Source organism: Parasteatoda tepidariorum, chromosome 1 (genome assembly GCF_982258835.1).
Source record: "Parasteatoda tepidariorum strain Cologne lab strain chromosome 1, Ptep-v5.0, whole genome shotgun sequence".
Taxonomy (NCBI): domain Eukaryota; kingdom Metazoa; phylum Arthropoda; class Arachnida; order Araneae; family Theridiidae; genus Parasteatoda; species Parasteatoda tepidariorum.
This window is the reverse complement of record NC_141755.1, coordinates 22,520,875-22,541,672: the sequence shown is the minus strand read 5'-3', so window position 1 is coordinate 22,541,672 and position 20,798 is coordinate 22,520,875. Positions and strand designations below refer to the sequence as shown.

Here is a 20,798-nt window from a genome sequence, read left to right as displayed (position 1 = left end):
CAGATCACTGGTCTGGCTCAAATTAGAATGCAGCCAAATCGACCATCCTCGCTGCTAGCACAAAATTCAGTTGTCATGGGAACCAATTCTTATGGCCACCTATTGAAAAACTGGTTGAAAGTCTCTCTCCCCAAACAATATCCAGGCTGTCAGTGATGCAAAAGGGGGTAGCAACATATATGCCTCAGAACTCTCTGAGACTATACAGGATACTCTTGGCCAGTAAGTGTACTAGAGAACAAGCATAAAAGTGAAACACAAACTAAATGAGACAAAAGATTTTTCAAATAAATATTTATTGAGCCATGTGTATAAAAAAGGCCTCTTCCATTTGCCTTATATGATAAAATAATGATTCTGAATTACGAGGAAAGGAGACAGTAAGTGCATAAGTCGGAAGAACATTTAGAGAGAGCGTTCAAAAGGTTTCTTAAAAATAATAACACAAAAATAAAATTAATGCTCATTTGTTTATGATATGTAAGAAATATGATAAAGATGGTCTTTAAAACAATACCATGTAAAATATAAACAAAACGTAAAAGGACTATTCTCACTGCGTGTGATCGCGCACCTTCTATTGCCGTTGAGAGAGGATGAGAAGGTGAAATTATTTTCCCGCTTAAAATCAACAGATTAAGTTCGTTATTTTCCTCTCGAAGACGATTGGAGCTGCGTGAATCGCATGCAGTGAGAACGGTCCTTTCGGGCGGATAAAATTTAGTTTATAATTTGTATGCAGGCGTGAGTATTATCTAGATTCTTACAATTTGAGTTGCAAGAATTAGATAAGTCTTCCAATCATAATACGAAGTGGTTATAGCTCAATCGACAACTTTCGGAACTTAACCTCGAATTTAAATTGACACGATTTAATATAAAATTTGAAAAGCTAGATTTTTAAAAGAGAAGTAAACGTGCAATTTTTTTAAACGTTTTTTCAAACAACTTTTGAAAACTTGCAATTTTTCTACGTCACAATAAATATGCAGACGAAAATGAACACAATTTTTTAAAGCAAAACTTTTCAAAAAATTTGACACACAGGTCAGTAGTTAATTTAAATTCCCTTTTAAACCAAAACAGAGTGCAGTCAGTGCATTTCAGCTCTACTAAGAATTTTACACTTGAAGAAAATATATACTTGATCAAAAAGTAAATCTGAAAGTTTTAAATGCTGTAGACATTTTTCGTCTTTAAAAATATTAAAATGTAAACTAATTACAGATAATTTATTTTGTCATAGAGATAACTCTGTTGTAATACGGAAAAGTTGTTGAAGATAAATTCTTTATTTTTCAATAATATGCTCTCATACAGAATATTAACTGTGATACATTCACATACCTGTGACATACACAGAATATTTGATAAGTCATAGAGACAACATGTCGTCACAACGCAAAAGGTCTCGATTTTTTTTCCTATTTATTTACAAACGATTATTCATCAACGTACCCAAAATAACGAGGCAATAATATAATCATTTATCAAAATGCAAATTTATTTTTGCTAAGAAAAAATATTTTCGTTTATCATAAAAAATCTTAATTTTTCGACCCCTGCATGAAACATAACACGTAACGATTAAAAAGAAAAAAGTCAACTCGACAGGCAATATTCATATATTCAATATTCGAAACCGAAAATATTTTTTATTGAGAACAGTTTACGTCAAATTATTTACAAATTCAATTAAAAAATTAAAGATAAAACTTTTTTAAAAAAATTTAAAATTCAAAGTTAAGCATTTAGTATTAAATTTCAAGTTTTAAATTCAGACGATAGCTGAAGAATGTACTATTGCAAGGTTTTTATTAAAAAATAAAGTTTATAATTTTATAGATCTGGTTAAATCTTTTTTTTTTTTTTGACTTTTCCAAGCGTTCATTGTAGTCGAACCTAAAAGACAGCCAAAAGAGTAGTGAATAGTTCCGAAAAAGCTCGATTAAAATATACCCAAACGGATTAAAAATATAAATATATTTAAAATATTGAAATGTTCAAAAGTAATAAAATGAATTAGCATCCTAAGTACAAAGAAAATATCAAATAGTAACTTTTTAATAAGTACAAGCATCTCAGAGTTCCAGTCGCTCGGAATGTCAGTAAGACAATGTTTCTTTTATTACATTTTATCACGATAAAAATTACTCGAGTTTTTTTAGTTTTTTGAATTCAGAAATAACAATTGGAAGTTTTTACAAAAAACACATCACAATAAAATGTAATTTCTTTTAGAAAAAGACATTCATAATATATATATATATATACAAATTCACACATGAAAGTTTTTCAGGCTGTCAGTTCCGCTCTCACGTCGAAGTCCGGGAACTTGACGACTGGCATTTTTGGAACATTTATTAAATAATTATAATTAGAATGTTTATATTTATTTATTTTAAGTTACTTTGTGAATTACTTGCAATTTTAGAAACATAAAAATGAGATTACTTCAGAACTAGAAATATCGAAATAATAAAATCAGAACTAGAAATATCAAAAGAATAAAATCAGAACTAGAAATATCAAAAGAATAAAATCAGAACTAGAAATATCAGAAGATTTAAAGTCACCTTAATAACACTTTTCCTATCATATTCATTATCGTTTGGCATTATTTAAAATTATCTTACTTCTTCTTCGATATTTCAGATTTTTTGTTGAGTTTTCAATAAATTTAAATGAGAATCATTTAGAGCATTCTGATAATTTCAATGAAATTTAATCACAACGATTTAGCGCATTTTAAATAAATTTAATTTAGATCAACTGTGCAGTGCAGTTAGACAGTTTTTAAATAATTATTAAACAGATTTTTTTTAAAGGTATCTAATTAAAACTATTCAGCAGCTTTAAGAAATTGGAAAATTTTTTTCTAACAGTTTTCACCACTTAAAATTAATCAGCGAATTATTTGACAGTTTTAAAATGATTTGGTTACAATTATTTAGGGCTCTTTTGATAGTTTATTTGCCTCAGTTCAAAAGAATTTTTTTTTAAACCAGCCGTCAAGATCCGTGCCATGTAACAATCACCACTTTTAGAAATAATGTTTAACAAAATACAGTCATATGTAAAATCACAGAATGATTGTCAAGTTGAACTTATTTTTACAAATAATCAACTCAACTCCAGAATCACATTCTGAACGGTTTTCTTTCGAAAGAGTTATATGTTACAATAAAAAAATAATCTAAAATTTATATTCTTACGAGCCTGAAAATGAACATATTTACAAAGTCGATGACTGTCTTTTGATATGAATAAAAATCACTTATAACATATATGTCATATCTTCCACAAATCTTAAAACTAAATCTCGAAGGAAATAAAATTTACAAACCAATCTTGGAAGAGAAAGCAGAATGAAATATATTAGAATCATGAAGACTAGGCTCTTTGGATATGGAGATAGTGAGATCACTTGAAATTAAGATTATTTCTTATGTTGTGATAATAACATTTTTTAAATGTTTATAAGACACGACCCATTGTTTTCTGAAACACTGAAAAACATCGCGTTTTGCAATTTCCTTAGATCACTATCACCTGCGGATATGAATGATGTATGGTAAATCGTTCACAAGCCACTTATCTCACTGGGAATTTCAATAGGAATTATAATTAAAAAAAAAACATTAAAATGTCAAAGTACAGCGATTTGTACAAAAATGTCACCCCCAGTAAATTTAGCCGCTCTTTAGTTTCAAAAATTAAATAGTAAGCCATGCATTCAAACTAGATTCACTTCTGCAGTCTCTTTGGTCCGTTTGAAAGTTTCTAAATTCTTTGGTCACACATGAGTCCTTTGGTCTTTGGACTGCCTTTTCAAAAGGTCATTGTGAATAGTTCCTAAAGATTTATACAGTGTTTTAAAAGGTGGTCTATCAGATGGCTTTCTCTTCCAGCAGCACTGCATAAGCTTGTAAATCTCATTCGGACAATCGTCCGGTCGCTTCAGTGTGTTACCTTCCTGGATATACTTGACCACTTCTTCATGGGTCATGCCGTAATAAGGCTGGAGAGCAAATGTGAATATTTCCCACAAAACAACACCAAATGCCCAAACATCGGACTCTATTATGAATTTATTGTAAAGGATTGATTCAAGAGGCATCCAGCGTATTGGTATGGCATCATCTTCATTACCTTTGTAGTAGTTAGCGGCATAGATCTTTTGAGACAGTCCGAAATCAGATATTTTGACCACCATGTCTTCAGAGACGAGGCAATTTCTAGTGGCAAGGTCACGATGTACAAATTTCCTTTCAGAAAGATAAACCATTCCGGCTGCGACCTGCTTGGCGATGTTTGTAAGATCAAGGTGCGTCAAACGCACATCACTAAACAGGTTACCGGTGCCGGTGTGCATTATGTAGTTGGTGGGAGAACAGGACCTCAAAAACTCGTTTAAATCTCCTTTACCCATGAATTCGAAGAGCAAGCACATAGGCTTGCCAATGGCACACACTCCAAGAAGTTTGACAATATTTGAATGGTCAAATTCAGCCATTAAACAAGCTTCACGTTCAAAATCACTCTGAAGATCATCAGATGCTTCATCCTTCAGCATTTTGACAGCTATCATAGTGAAGTCTTCAGCTTTGACCAATCCTGGAGCTTTAGCCTGAAAGACACGACCAAAAGCTCCTTGTCCTATGTCCCTGATATAGATGATATCATTTCGAGGATATTCGAGGTTTTCAAGTTTCGGATGTAGTTTTGCTTGTGTGCGGTGGTAGGACACATTCGAAGGCAGTTTGTCGAGATCTATCTCTACGTCAGGATCGTCATTGTTGCTCAAATGGGGAGCACGTTCGTTCGGAGATATGTACCCTGGAACAGGCGATTGGATTAAAGATTTCTGTCTGATGCGCCTGAGACCAAGGACAATGGCTAGAAGAATGACCACAGCGGCCAGGCTCAAGGAACACGTCATTAAAATGAATGTTGGTGTGAAAAGAGGTTCTGATGGTGGCTCGAAAATATCAATGAGTTCTGTGTCCGGCTGAGAAATCTGGCTGCTGTTATCTAAAAAAAAAAAGGACAAGGAAATTAATATCCGTGAATAAAATATTATGAACAGAATTAACAATAATTACCATTTCAGAATACTGACTGATTAAACTTGACAGATTTAAAAACTTTAAAACCTGTGATGCTGTTCATCACACATTCTCCCCTTTTACTTCTAATGTATTACTATAAGCAGATTTACTTTGTTAATTTTCACTTAATCCACTAATTATAGCTGACATAGAGAAGTAAAAGTGCCATTTACTTTTCTAATTTCCTCTTAATCCATTAATTATAGCTTACATAGAGAAGTAAAAGTGCCATTTACTTTGCTAATTTCCACTTAATCCACTAATTATAGCTTACATAGAGAAGTTAAAGTGCTTGAGAGAATAATGGAAAAGAAAAATAAGAGGTAGAGGGAGAGAATGCGTAATGAACAACATCACAGAGCCTTTTTTTAAGAAGAATAAAAATGCAAAGCATTTATAATAAACGAGATGAGGCCGATTTTTTTCCATTTTGTTAATAAAATTTATTTCCAAAAATAGCAACACTGTAAAAAAATTTAGAAAACTTTAACGTAACTTCCATTTTAAAAAATTTTGCCTCCAGTGTACTATTTAAATTTAGCAGTAAATTACATAGGAAAAGTAATCTCAATTAACGTTATGAGAGGTGCATAGTAGTCTCATTCTTATCCACTTAAAATTGTCGTCACAACAAATATTCTAACATGCTTTATCAGCTTTATGTACTCTGTCAGCGATGGTACAAACTTTTCGGTACGTTTACAAAAAGAAAAATGCATGAGTATAAGTAGTATAGATGAGCTTTGGAGGTCGGAGCCAGAAGAATTTTAATCTGAACCCAAGATACATAGCATTACTTAGAGCCCGAGATATACTTTGGATAAATGCCAATTTTTGCTATCACGTCACTCGGTTTCTCATGTCTGAACAATGAATCGGTAAACCAAAAACTCTTCTATCACCAACTTGCGAAAGAAAAGCGAAGAGAAAAACTGAATCAACTGAAACTCCAAGATGACTAAAACAAAAATTAAAAAAAAGTAAAAATATTAGGCTAAAATAAAAGTCATTTGATAATTAGTGCTAGCTTGATAAAGCAAAAGCACGGAAGAGGACAAGCAGATGGCTGAAATTTTTATACTTTATAAATTTTACGTTTAATAACGAAACAAAACGTTTGTTTAAAAGTAGAAAATAAGCTTATCAAAACTTTATCATGAACCCGAGTGCTTGCCGAAACCTTTTTTCAGTGAACGAGTCAGATCCCGTGCATGGGCTAGAGGTGTATTGTACTAAATTTCTTGGACTCGGGCTGATCCCATCTTATCTCTAATAAGTAGTAAGTGCCAATCATTAGTGTAAAATTGTTAATTTTTATTTGTTGATTAACAAACAAACTTAAAGGCATCTGTTTATTATATTATACTAAATGTTAATTTCTGATACTTTATCATGCTCCTGTTATAAGTGGCAAAAATTAGCGGAATATTATTTGTAAATGTAATAGGCTTTCTTGATCTACGTTAATTTTTTTTAAAGAAACATCAATAATTTATTTAAATATAGTATGAATTACTGTAATTGATAACTTAAGACGTATAAGAGTGCAGTCAGAGCTACCCTAATAGCATCATAATGCTACACAGTTTCTGTCAAACCTATATGAGCATATTGCTTAAAAATGAATACAAGTCTACTAGAGAAATAGCGAACAGTATGTCTCAAGAGTGCTTTCTCTGAAAATATAGACCGAAAGTAAACAAATAGGTTGTCAAAATCTTAATTAGTTTTGCCACTTTTGGGGATTTTATCAGCATTTTTTATTTTTACAGAGTTATGCTAAAGTGAATAACAGTTTAAAAATCATTTGTGTCTCTGCTTTCTGAAAATAAGATTTTTTTTCTGACGCTTTTTTACAGAACAAAATGTTGAACTGTTTTCGTTCTATAATTCAGAACGAACAAATCACAATAAAAAAGGTAATGAATATCCGCCGTCTTTTTAGCGCCGGGTCAAACAACCAAACACGTGATTGACGTCGCCAGGTGACGTATTTTTTTTTATTTACATCTACTCCATGTTTCCGCTGAACGGACTATAGTAAAATATTAATTCATAAAACTACTATTAGAAAAATACTCCAAGTAGCGATCCATTCAATCAATATTCAAATACAATTTTAAAAAAAAAATTTCAAAAATTACTAGATTGAAACAAATATTTAAATAAAAAATTATTATTCAATTGTAGAATACAAATTCAATTTTGCATTAATTTAGCACTTAAGAACAACAATTTATAAGACGACCTTAATCTTTTCGAAAAAATGTGTTATTATTATTAAACTGCGGAATTCAAATTCACCTTTCTCGTATGCACTAAACGGCAGATTAACATTGATTCATATTACGACCCAAACATTTTAAATAAATGCGCAATTAGTATTCAATTGTAGAACTTAAATTCCACCTACTAGAAAGTACATACTAAATGACACAGTGACATCGATCCAGACAAATCACAATAAAAATCTTAATCTTTTCGAAAAAGTGTGCAATTATTATTAAACTGCAGAATTTAAATTCACCTTTCTCGTATGCACTAAACGGCAGATTAACATTGATTCATATTACGACCCAAACATTTTAAATAAATGCGCAATTAGTATTCAATTGTAGAACTTAAATTCCACCTACTAGAAAGTATATACTAAATGACACAGTGACATCGATCCAGACAAATCACAATAAAAATCTTAATCTTTTCGAAAAAGTGTGCAATTATTATTAAACTGCAGAATTCAAATTCACCTTTCTCGTATGCACTAAACGGCAGATTAACATTGATTCATATTACGACCCAAACATTTTAAATAAATGCGCAATTAGTATTCAATTGTAGAACTTAAATTCCACCTACTAGAAAGTATATACTAAATGACACAGTGACATCGATCCAGACAAATCACAATAAAAATCTTAATCTTTTCGAAAAAGTGTGCAATTATTATTAAACTGCAGAATTCAAATTCACCTTTCTCGTATGCACTAAACGGCAGATTAACATTGATTCATATTACGACCTAATAACGTGTGTTCTTAATGGCTTAGGGAAAAAGATTTAATAAATAAAACAAAAGATTAAATGATTAATTTAGAATGAACCATTAAGAATTAATTTAGAATAAACAATTACAAATTACTAGAAAAACAATATCCTGTAAACGGATACGTATCATCTTAATTCGAAACATGGCCAAAAGTATAATTTAAAAGATTTGCGTAGTCGCAATAACCTGAAAGAAAAATAAATAGCTGAAAAGGAATGGATTGCCTAGAGTTAAAAACACATGAGACAGATAAAACAAAAATACAGAAATTTGTAAACTCACCACATTTTATTTGTTAGACAGCACTCTTTTTTTTAAAAAAATTAAAAAACGTATAAATGCAAAACATCACTATCTACAGCCACACAGGCCACAAATTAAAAATTATAGAACAATTTTATAGATGTAAATGGATTTGTATCATGCTCAAAAAATCGTCATCAATTTCTTCTAAAAATCAGACTCCACGCCTCCCTGATGCACAGACGTACATCAGGGGGCCCACAAAGAAATCGAAAGAATCTTCTCGAAAAAAGGGGGAAAAGGAGTCTCTCACTCCCACGTTGCCATTACTTTTTGTTGAATACAGTTGCACTTCGGAAACTCAGCTGACAGGTGTCGCTGCGGGAAATGTTCAGCTTAATCCCATGGCGTCTCAAAAGCTGCTCCTCGAGATAATCTGCTCCTATAGGATCAGTCCATGCAATTTCTTCCTTGTACAAAGCAATACTTAAAGTCTTATATTTTTGCAACCTATGTCTTTTCTTAAAGACATTTAAATTGTTAAACAGCGTTTAACACGACCCAAACATTTTAAATAAATGCGCAATTATTCTTCAATTGTAGAACTTAAATTCCACCTACTAGAAAGTATATACTAAATGACACAGTGACATCGATCCAGACAAATCACAATAAAAATCTTAATCTTTTCGAAAAAGTGTGCAATTATTATTAAACTGCAGAATTCAAATTCACCTTTCTCGTATGCACTAAACGGCAGATTAACATTGATTCATATTACGACCTAATAACGTGTGTTCTTAATGGCTTAGGGAAAAAGATTTAATAAATAAAACAAAAGATTAAATGATTAATTTAGAATGAACCATTAAGAATTAATTTAGAATAAACAATTACAAATTACTAGAAAAACAATATCCTGTAAACGGATACGTATCATCTTAATTCGAAACATGGCCAAAAGTATAATTTAAAAGATTTGCGTAGTCGCAATAACCTGAAAGAAAAATAAATAGCTGAAAAGGAATGGATTGCCTAGAGTTAAAAAACACATGAGACAGATAAAACAAAAATACAGAAATTTGTAAACTCACCACATTTTATTTGTTAGACAGCACTCTTTTTTTTAAAAAAATTAAAAAACGTATAAATGCAAAACATCACTATCTACAGCCACACAGGCCACAAATTAAAAATTATAGAACAATTTTATAGATGTAAATGGATTTGTATCATGCTCAAAAAATCGTCATCAATTTCTTCTAAAAATCAGACTCCACGCCTCCCTGATGCACAGACGTACATCAGGGGGCCCACAAAGAAATCGAAAGAATCTTCTCGAAAAAAGGGGGAAAAGGAGTCTCTCACTCCCACGTTGCCATTACTTTTTGTTGAATACAGTTGCACTTCGGAAACTCAGCTGACAGGTGTCGCTGCGGGAAAAGTTCAGCTTAATCCCATGGCGTCTCAAAAGCTGCTCCTCGAGATAATCTGCTCCTATAGGATCAGTCCATGCAATTTCTTCCTTGTACAAAGCAATACTTAAAGTCTTATATTTTTGCAACCTATGTCTTTTCTTAAAGACATTTAAATTGTTAAACAGCGTTTAACATTGCTTCACTAAAATAGCAAAAAAAAAATGAAGAAAAAAAAATTCAGCTGCCTTACACATTTCTTTCTTTGGAAGCATGTGGTTAAGAGAATAAAAAAAATGGTGAGTATCCGAATAATATAACATACATATACAATTACAAAACAATGGTGGTGAATTTATTCTATCTTGTCTCAAAAAAAATTTGTTAAAGTATTCATCCTATCCCTTCATTCTCTCTTTCTTGTAAAACAAAAAAATTTTAACATACAAAACTTCATTATACCAACAATACTGTCACCTAATAACATTTTGTCATACAGTATCTAAAAATGCACAGTAACTTTTGTCAATAAGTTTTAAAAAAATTTTTTGATATTGATCTCTTTCTTTTTTTTGATCAATTTCATGTTTGGCACTTATATAATAACATATGACACTAATTGGACAATCTTTTAGATCTACCTCATACTCCTATACTAGTGTTTGCATTATTTTTTTTTTTTTGTCATATGTTATGCAATTATTTACATTTTGAATCCTACACTAGTATTTGCAATGATTATTATCTCAATTCAGCACATTTACTTATTTATTCTGCTCATATTTCATTTTATTTACTATATCAAAATTTTCCTTAAATTCACTATACTCCCTATCTTAATCAGACGTTATTGAAATGACAATATAACTAAAAATTTGCATCACAAGGACAGTAAAAATCCTTTAGTAGCTAAAAAAAAAATAAGACGGTTATCAGAAAGAGAAAACCAAGAAAAAATCAAGCTTAATTTTTGAATGGGATGTTTCCATATTTAATGATAATTGTACCAGCCAGTTTTCATCAAATATAAAATTTTGAGCTCGAAGGGGAAAAATGCAATTCAAAAATCTAACCACCAAAACAAAATTTGCTAACTATATATTTTTACATTTAAATAAACCTTGAGTTAAAATTGTCAAATCAATACCCTAACAAAAATATGATAAACACTCTAACCATTATTTAGCTTAATATTCAATGCTGATATCATGATCATTTGAGTTGTCATTCTTTAGTTCCTCTCTTAATGACTTTTTTTTGAAAAGTTTACTTACATGAAATTTTTTGTACATGTCTCTTCTATCATCTTTTATATGTACTAGGTAATTGTTATTTCTAAACTTTTTCGTAACCTCAAAAGGACCTTCATATTTGGGATCTAAAGAACGAACATCAGTATTTATTTTTAAATAAACAAGATCCTTACACTCATAATTAGGAGTTGGTCTACCCTTTATGTATTTCTCATGTAGTTCAAAATATTTATTCTCATTAAGCCTCACTATTTCTCTGGTCTCTGCAATGTGCTCTGTTAATTTTTTAATGTAATTAGATGGGTTTTCTTCATTGTTGACATTAACACTTACATTTAATGGGAGATTTAAATTTCGACCAAAAAACAATTCTGCAGGAGTATAACCTGTAACCACATTTATTGAGGAATTATAATGCAATTTGAAAAATAAAAGTTTATTTGTCCACTCCCAACTATTGTGACACATTGAAGCTATTGACTCTTTTAAAATTCTGTGAGATCTCTCCAGTAAACCATTAGATAAAGGATAATAAAATGAAGTTTTTCTATGTTCAATATTTAATGATTTTAAAAAGTTAACAAACTCATCAGAAGTGAAATTAGTGCCATTATCGCTAATTATTTCTTGAGCTAACCCAAATTTAGAAAAATAGTCATTTAAGCTACTGATTATGTTTGATGATTTTATATTTGTTAATGGTATGGTCTCTAAATATCTTGAATAATTATCAATAATTGTTAAAATAAAAAATTTGTTGTCAATAGACCTAGGCAATTTTCCTACAATATCAATTGACAATCTTTGTCCCACATTGAGATCACTTTTCTCAATAAATTTAGTTTCAGTAATTTTTGGTTTAGGTTTATTTGCCAAACAAGCATCACATGATTCCACAAAATTTTGTGTATCAGCTAACATGCCATACCAGGAATAATTTCTCTTCATTAAATTGTATGTTTTAAAAGTACCAAAATGTGCAGCATGAGCTGCCTTAAGAACCTCACCTCTAAGAGATTCGGGTATAAAAATTCTACTAATAGTTTTATGAGGATGTTTAGGAGGTTTAATTCTCATCATAAGTATTCCTTTATCATTTACAAAAAATTTTTTTGAAGTGAATTTGTCATTGATTCTAAGTTTTGCCAATATTTCTTTAGTTTTGATACAATTTTGTTGAAATTTAATTATATTCTCCATTTTAAGATTTTCATTCACTTCAAATATATTTACATTATTAACAACAACATCAGTAATGGGCACTCTGGATAGATAATCAGCTGGATTTTTTAAACCTTCTATATGCTTAATTTGAAAATTAAATTCCTGTAAATACATAAGCCACCTACTCACAATCTCTGGTTGTTTTTGCAAATCAATATGAAAAGTTAATGCTTTCGCATCAGTTAAAACAATGAATTCTTTACCATAAAGATGTTGATGGAAATGTTTAACTGAATCAACAATAGCTAAAAGTTCTCGCCTAATTGATGGATATTTGGACTCTGCAAAAGTCAGTTGTCTGGAGTAAAATTCTATAGGTACAAAATTTTCCTCAATTCTTTGCATTAAAATACCACATAAAGAATTATTAGAGGCATCAGTAACAATATAAAATTTTTTGCTATCATCAATATTTTTTAAAGTAGGTGTAAGTAGTAATTGCTCTGAAATAGATTTAAAAGCATTTTGGCATTCTTCATTCCAATTGTATTCAACATTTTTTTTAGTTAAATTTACTATAGGTTTAACAATGTCAGCAAAATTATAAATTAAATGACGAAAATAATTAATCATGCCTAAAAAAGTTTGTACTTGCTTGACATCTTTAGGAATAGGAAAGTTTACAATTTTTTTTACATTATCCGGAGCTGGGGAAAAACCATTTGCATGAAGTTTAAAACCTAAATAAACTATCTCAGATTTACATATTTGAATTTTTGCAGGATCTAAAGTTAAGTTGAATTTCTTAAGTCTGTCAAAGACTTTAATCAAAAAATTAATCATCTCTTCTATTGAATTAGCAGCAATCACTATGTCATCTAAAAAATATTGTACATTAGGCCCTTTTATATCATCTAAACACTTTGAAATTAAATTGTGGAAATAAGAAGTGCTGTTACGAGATCCAAAAGGAAGACGAGTGGGCTGAAAATTTCCAATTTCGCAACAAAATGCAAGTTTGGCTCTATCCTGCTTTTTCAATTGCAGTTGAAAAAATGCACTCTTTAAATCTAAAACCGTGTAGAATGCTTTTCCAGAAATGTCATGTAAAATGTCATTTATTTTAGGTAAACAAATTTTAAAAGTCTCAGTTACAGAATTTAGTAAGCGATAGTCAATGACCATGCGGAATTTTTGTAAGTTGGGGTCATTAACAAAAGGTTTCTTCTTGACAAAAATTACCGGAAAACAATAATTTGAAGATGAAGGTTCAATAATGCCTGCTTCCAACAATTTTTGAATCTCTTTTTTAGCAAATGATTTGGCAATATTAGGAATTGGATACGGTCTAGTCTGAATAGGAAATTGGTGTAATAATTTAAATTCAGGGATAACTGCGTTAGTAGAGCCTAGAGTAGCATAAGATTTAGAGAAAACCTCAGCATTATTCATTAAAATTTTGAGCATCCTGTCTGCATCATCCTTTTTCAAATGTTTTAAGTCAAAATCACTGGTATTAATTTCTATTTTTCTAAGTTTATGAATTTCTTCCAAATTTAAATTATTTATTTGTAAATGCTCATCCTCTGTGGGTATCATAATATCATTTTTCTCAATTTCGAATACTTTACCAATTTTAGTTCCTTTATTTATAATTATTCTTTTGTCAGTATTATTTTCAATCATAGTTGCAAAATTTTTATCAGTAATTTCAATTAATGATTCATAAATTGTATACTTTAGTTTATTAATATTAGGAGAAAATAATATTTGTTTACAATTGCTTATATCTTGAGATACAGTTAGTTTAATTAATTTTTGGGTATTAGGCTCAATTACTATTTTCTCGGGTGCACAAGCAATATTATCTTTATCTATCTGCACATTATTACATAAATTATTTATCATACGAGGAGTATCTTCAAAAAATTCAAATGACTCATGCCCCATAATTAATTTCCTATTTGGTGTGTCCAAAATAATTTTGTTATGCTGTATAAAATCATAACCCAAGATAATTTTATATTTGTAATGCCAAGAATTTTGAGTTACAAAGAAGGTTCCATTAAACCATTTAGTCTTGATCTTAAATTTTGAGGATATAGCTGATAAGTATGGTATAATGTTGTTATCTAAGGTATGTATTCTTACTGATCGAGATAAATAATTAACTTTAGTCTTTTCTTTTATTTCATTTACAGTTGCAGGATCAATTAAACTCAAATTAGCACCAGTGTCTAATAAAGCAGGTATTAATAAATCTCCAAATTTTAAAATTATAATAGGAAGAGCATCTGAATTGTTAATATCACCACATGTCATAACATGCTTATTTCTTAATTCTATTTCCTCATTTATGTCTTTTAATTCATCATTATTTTTATTTATATCATTTCTACATCTCTGATTGTTATTTGAATTATAGTTAGAATTTGTTATTACCTGATTTTTTTTATCATTATTATCTGAATTAAAATTTTTATGTTTGATGTTACTACTAATAAATATCCTACTCTTATATTTTTTATTATAATTTGGACTGACATTTTGTTTATAAATTTCCTTCTTTTTCAATTTTGTATTTTTATCCAGCTTTAACTCATTTGATTTGTTATTGGTTCTTGTAAACCCTGTTTCATTCCACCTGTTACAAGAACCATTAACTAGTTTAAATTATTTCGTCTTCTGTCCCTACTGTTGTTACCCCTATTCCTAAAATTTCTGTTGAATCCTCTTCTGAAATTACTGCGACTCCTATCATAAGGTGTTACTCTATTACTATTATTCATATCTTTCCCTGGATAATACCAACATTCCGTTGTTAAGTGATATTTATTACATATATGGCAAGTTATTTTAGGTTGCACAAAGTTCCTAGTTCTTGAAATATTATTTACAGATTTATTCTTCGTTAAATCCTCTATTTTTTGAGTTAATTCCTCTATCCTGCGATTACTTTCTACCTGATGTTTTAATAGAATATCTACATCTGTTGTCTTCGTTAAATTATTTACATGATTTTCATTAATTGCGAGAGCATTTTCCACATCATTAGCTATTTTGCCTATGTCCTCAAATCTTGTGGCTCCCCTTTTCATGACTTCAAGTCGAATATCGGGTCTCATACTATCTAACAATTTTTGAGCCTTCATTTTTTTAGCCAAATTCAAAGTCTCCTCACTACTCTTATTATTTATTTCCAAATATTGATTGGTAGCTTTCTCCACCTCATCTATTAGATCTTTTATACTTTGATTAGGACCTTGCATAAGTGTGTTAAACTTTTTTTGCAATTCAGCATAATTTGCCTTTTTTAAGAATTTATCTTTAAGTATCTTTACTATTATTTCAAATTCATTGTTATTTTCAGTGTGTGCTTCACTGACTACTCTTAATGCCTCTCCTGTTAAATTTAATTTAAGAATTAGACATTTCTTTGTGTCGTCCCATTTCTCTAATATAGCTATTTGCTCTAAATTGCTAAGAAAAAAATTTAAATTTGCATCCCTGCTGCCACTGAAAGGTTGCAGCGAATTCGCCAAAGAAAAATTAGATTTTGCCATTAAATTAGATAAGTGTTAAATTATAGAAATATAATACACTCTCAAAAATATTCAAGATAAAAATCACAGATCAAATTACAAAAAATCAAGTTGTTATCAATATAATATTCATAAAACTGTATATATATATATATATATAACCAATGGTATTACACTCATTAAAAATGTATAGCCCTACTGCATTTAAAATACTATTTTCATATAACTATTGCTTAAAATTGTCCACTACAAATCCTTAAAATCAAGAATACTAATTTTTCAACATATATACACTTAATTTTCATTACTTTTGAAACCACACAAGACATTCATTTAATTAAAATTATTGCGATTAAGCATTACTTTTCAAACAATGAAATATTTCAATCAATAAATTATCAAAATCATTGGAGAGACACAACAATAATGCAGAGGAAGAGAGAATGAAGAAATATGAATCATGCACGTGTATTATTTTAATATGCCATGTGCCATAAATTTTGCAGCATATTTATCAAAAAAAAATTATCAAAATTAGTCCAATCCATTCCAAAATTTAATTTTACTTAAAATATATATCATTTATAATGAAAATTTAAAAAAATTATCAAGCTCACACCTGGTACTAAGGCACCAAATAATAACGTGTGTTCTTAATGGCTTAGGGAAAAAGATTTAATAAATAAAACAAAAGATTAAATGATTAATTTAGAATGAACCATTAAGAATTAATTTAGAATAAACAATTACAAATTACTAGAAAAACAATATCCTGTAAACGGATACGTATCATCTTAATTCGAAACATGGCCAAAAGTATAATTTAAAAGATTTGCGTAGTCGCAATAACCTGAAAGAAAAATAAATAGCTGAAAAGGAATGGATTGCCTAGAGTTAAAAAACACATGAGACAGATAAAACAAAAATACAGAAATTTGTAAACTCACCACATTTTATTTGTTAGACAGCACTCTTTTTTTTAAAAAAATTAAAAAACGTATAAATGCAAAACATCACTATCTACAGCCACACAGGCCACAAATTAAAAATTATAGAACAATTTTATAGATGTAAATGGATTTGTATCATGCTCAAAAAATCGTCATCAATTTCTTCTAAAAATCAGACTCCACGCCTCCCTGATGCACAGACGTACATCAGGGGGCCCACAAAGAAATCGAAAGAATCTTCTCGAAAAAAGGGGGAAAAGGAGTCTCTCACTCCCACGTTGCCATTACTTTTTGTTGAATACAGTTGCACTTCGGAAACTCAGCTGACAGGTGTCGCTGCGGGAAAAGTTCAGCTTAATCCCATGGCGTCTCAAAAGCTGCTCCTCGAGATAATCTGCTCCTATAGGATCAGTCCATGCAATTTCTTCCTTGTACAAAGCAATACTTAAAGTCTTATATTTTTGCAACCTATGTCTTTTCTTAAAGACATTTAAATTGTTAAACAGCGTTTAACACGACCCAAACATTTTAAATAAATGCGCAATTATTCTTCAATTGTAGAACTTAAATTCCACCTACTAGAAAGTATATACTAAATGACACAGTGACATCGATCCAGACAAATCACAATAAAAATCTTAATCTTTTCGAAAAAGTGTGCAATTATTATTAAACTGCAGAATTCAAATTCACCTTTCTCGTATGCACTAAACGGCAGATTAACATTGATTCATATTACGACCCAAACATTTTAAATAAATGCGCAATTAGTATTCAATTGTAGAACTTAAATTCCACTTTTCTAGTACATACTAAATGACAGAGTGACATCGATCCAGATTACGACCCAAACATTTTAAATAAATGCGCAATTATTATTCAAATCATAAAATTTTAATAAATGCAATAAAGGAAGAAAAAAAACGCGAGTAACAATCAAATCAATTACAAGAAAAAGCATAAACAAAACAAAACCCTAAACCGAAATAAGTAATTTTCTTCCGGAAAAAAAAAAGCAATATCGGCCAGCATTAAAAGAAGCTTTTCAAAGAAATGGAGCATTCGCTAGAAAATCTTATTTACATACAATTCTCCCTCGTGTATCTATCTGAAATGAGGCACGTTCGTTTCGACCGGAACCAATTTGCACTGAGATGAAAAAGAAAGAGAGAAAGAAATCCCAACTAACTGATAGAAAATCAAGTTGCCCGCAAAACCAAAGTCACATCTACAAAACCAAAAGCACCACACAAAGTCCTATTAAGTCGCACATATGCAGAGGTTGATAAAATATTGGAATTTCATTTCAACTGTTTCAAAAGTAATATTTTTTCACTTCAAAGTTCCGCCCGAAAATCAATACGAAACTTAGAGAGGAGAAGAAAAAAAAAAAAAAAAAAAAGAAATGGCTCCAAAGAAGGAAGAGTGCATAGTGTACAGTAACTGCAACTAAAAGGAATGAGAGGGCTATAGAGGAGGGAGGGGGGGGGGTATAGTAAGGAAAATTTACTTTTCAGAAAAGTTACGTGCACTTTTATTACTTCCCCTGGTGGTGGAAAAGTTATCGATTGAGGAAAAGGGGGGAAGGTAAATTTACAAGCACATTTTTGAAAGATAAGCAATATTCATAAGCGGTAAAACTCTTTCGCAAAACATATACTCTTTCGAGATAAGCTAAAACATATTTCAAAAAGGAAATATATATGCATATATTCCGAAAGAGTTAGATAGTTTATAAATGCATCCTGAAGAATTTCGAGGGGAAGTTCGAAATAGGCGAAGACTTTGGGCTGGTTGGCATTAAATGGTTCCATAAAAATGGACACTTTTATAATTTTTATGAAGCTTAAATATCTAATGAAAACGATCTTTTCCCTCGTGAAGTAAAAAGAAAAATGAATTTTAAAAAAAGCTAGTCTCAACATTTTTCTCTAGATTTGAATTTTAAGCCATTTGTGTTATAAAATGTTCGAAAAAAGAAGACGAGAGGGACGGCGGATATTTCAGAAATGAGTATTAAAAATGGTTGGCTACGCGAAAGAACCAGACATTTTGAGTGCTGAGCATTTTGAACATAGTTGTGCTTTTTCCCTGTCGGGTATTTTTCCGTTTTCGTGATCAGAAGTGGTTGGACCAGATCAAACTATTTGCTGCTGAACTTTTTCTTCGGGGGTATTAAAAGACTAAGTTTTATTCCAGCAAGTTCATGATTGCCAATACTTTGAAGAATAAAGTGCCATTTCATCGAAATTGAGCTAAATTTTTATAATACTTCCTACTAAATTTCGATAAAGGCATGTGCATGCGGCAGCTAGACTCCCTCCATTGTCCTATTGTATATTGGATCGTACAGTCAATTTGTGCCGTTTTTCAATACGTGGAACTGCCTGAGGTTCGACAAAAATATTTAAGTGGCAAAAAAAATTTATACTAAAAAAAGGAATTCCTGTTCAAATAGATTATTGGGTTTTCTTGATAACCACAAAGATTTGGATAGAAGTTTGATGCACGCAGAATGAATATGTTCTAAATTGAAGTGGTTTCAAAATTAGGAAAACTTCAAACTGCTTTGATAAGTAGTTTACTACCACTTGAAAATTTTCGGCGGCGAATTTTTTATGTAAGATATTAGTATTTAGATAATTATACGCAAAAATGTTTCTGTCATATATAAAATCAAACAATAATCAGATTAAAGAAAATATCTGCACTATTTAATATTTTTCGAAATTTTTCTTTACTTGAAAAGGAATAATGGTGCAAGTCATCCATATAAATATGTATTTTATTAGACATTGAAATAAATAGAGGAAAAATGGTGAGAAATTAAACTATTTAAAATAAATTGTAAGGCGTTATTAATGTTGATTAATTTGCTCTTTTCTCTATTTTCAGTAGAATTTATAATGACAAAATGAAATAAACAATAGTAAAAAAATATAACATAAACAGTATTTTGCGAGCAATATAACTGAAATCCAAGATAAAAGACATGGATGGTTGAACTGAATGTAAACAATAACAAGCAATCCGGTAACCAAAAGAAATTTAGAAAACTTCCTCCGCATATGTTATGTCTACGAGGCGATGTGTGAATAGTCTTGATATATTCTAGGAAGTTTTATTATATTGTGATTAGTATTTAAATTCAAGCGTGACTTCAGTCATAAGAATTTTCTGTAATTTATAAATTCTAAACAGTGGTTAACCGTAAATAAATTTGAGAAAATTAATATCACAGAATAAGTAAAACGTAAGGTTTGTCATGTTTTGAGTGTTATCCCCTTATTTGGCTATATTTTAGTAAAATATCACCGTTTGTTATTTTTTTGGATAGCATCATATGCATGCAGGCGGAGTCTTTCGAATTCGCTTGTGTTTCATTGAAATTTAAATAGAAAGAGCGCGTTTTATTGTAAACACTACTAGCATAACAATATTGAATAGCCCGGTTTTTCAAACTTAGGCATAGAAATAAACCAGCAAGTCTCACGGTCAACCAGCTATACAACTGAATAAAAAAATATATGTTTTTAATCAAATGCACAATATGAAAACATTTTTAAAACGCTAACATAATTTTCGCAATCCTATCTTTTATCCTATCAAACTAAAAAACGAATAAAAAAAACTGAATATTTGTGTCATAAATCTTAGGGAAACATTATTCGTTTATACTACAGATATAACCGTTATGAATTAAACAAACTCATGTAAGAGACATTATAGACTGAGAACAAAGGATCCCTATTGCCTCAACGCCTAGTTTGCAAGACGAAATTTTTTCAACGCTCCCTTAAAAAATTCTTTAACAATTTATTTATTGATTTTTTTTACATTTGTTATTTTCGATACGGTACCCTTTTATTCATATTTCTTTTCAAAACTCCTACTGACCAATAATACATGATAACAATATTATGATAAAGAACTTTTTTTAAGTAATTTTTTTTTTTTTTTTTTTTGTGAAACCAGCTGTTTCGTAGAAAAGGATAAGTAGGGCGTAAAATAAATTTGGAACTAGTTATTTAACACTTAATTATTAATATTTTAAAAAATCCAAATAACTTT

At 30.1% G+C, this 20,798-nt stretch overlaps 1 protein-coding gene across 2 annotated transcripts in view; it reads right to left on the bottom strand.

The window, feature by feature from the left end:
* Nucleotides 1–279: 279 nt before the first annotated feature.
* Nucleotides 280–20,798, bottom strand: part of LOC107456337 (tyrosine-protein kinase transmembrane receptor Ror2) — a 239,832-nt gene continuing 219,313 nt past the window's right edge. For both annotated transcript variants that reach the window (XM_043039181.3, XM_087160306.1), the window contains one exon: nt 280–5,034. In XM_043039181.3, coding sequence (XP_042895115.2) covers nt 3,797–5,034 — 1,238 coding nt within the window. In that variant the 3' untranslated portion in view covers nt 280–3,796. The remainder of the gene's footprint in view (nt 5,035–20,798) is intronic.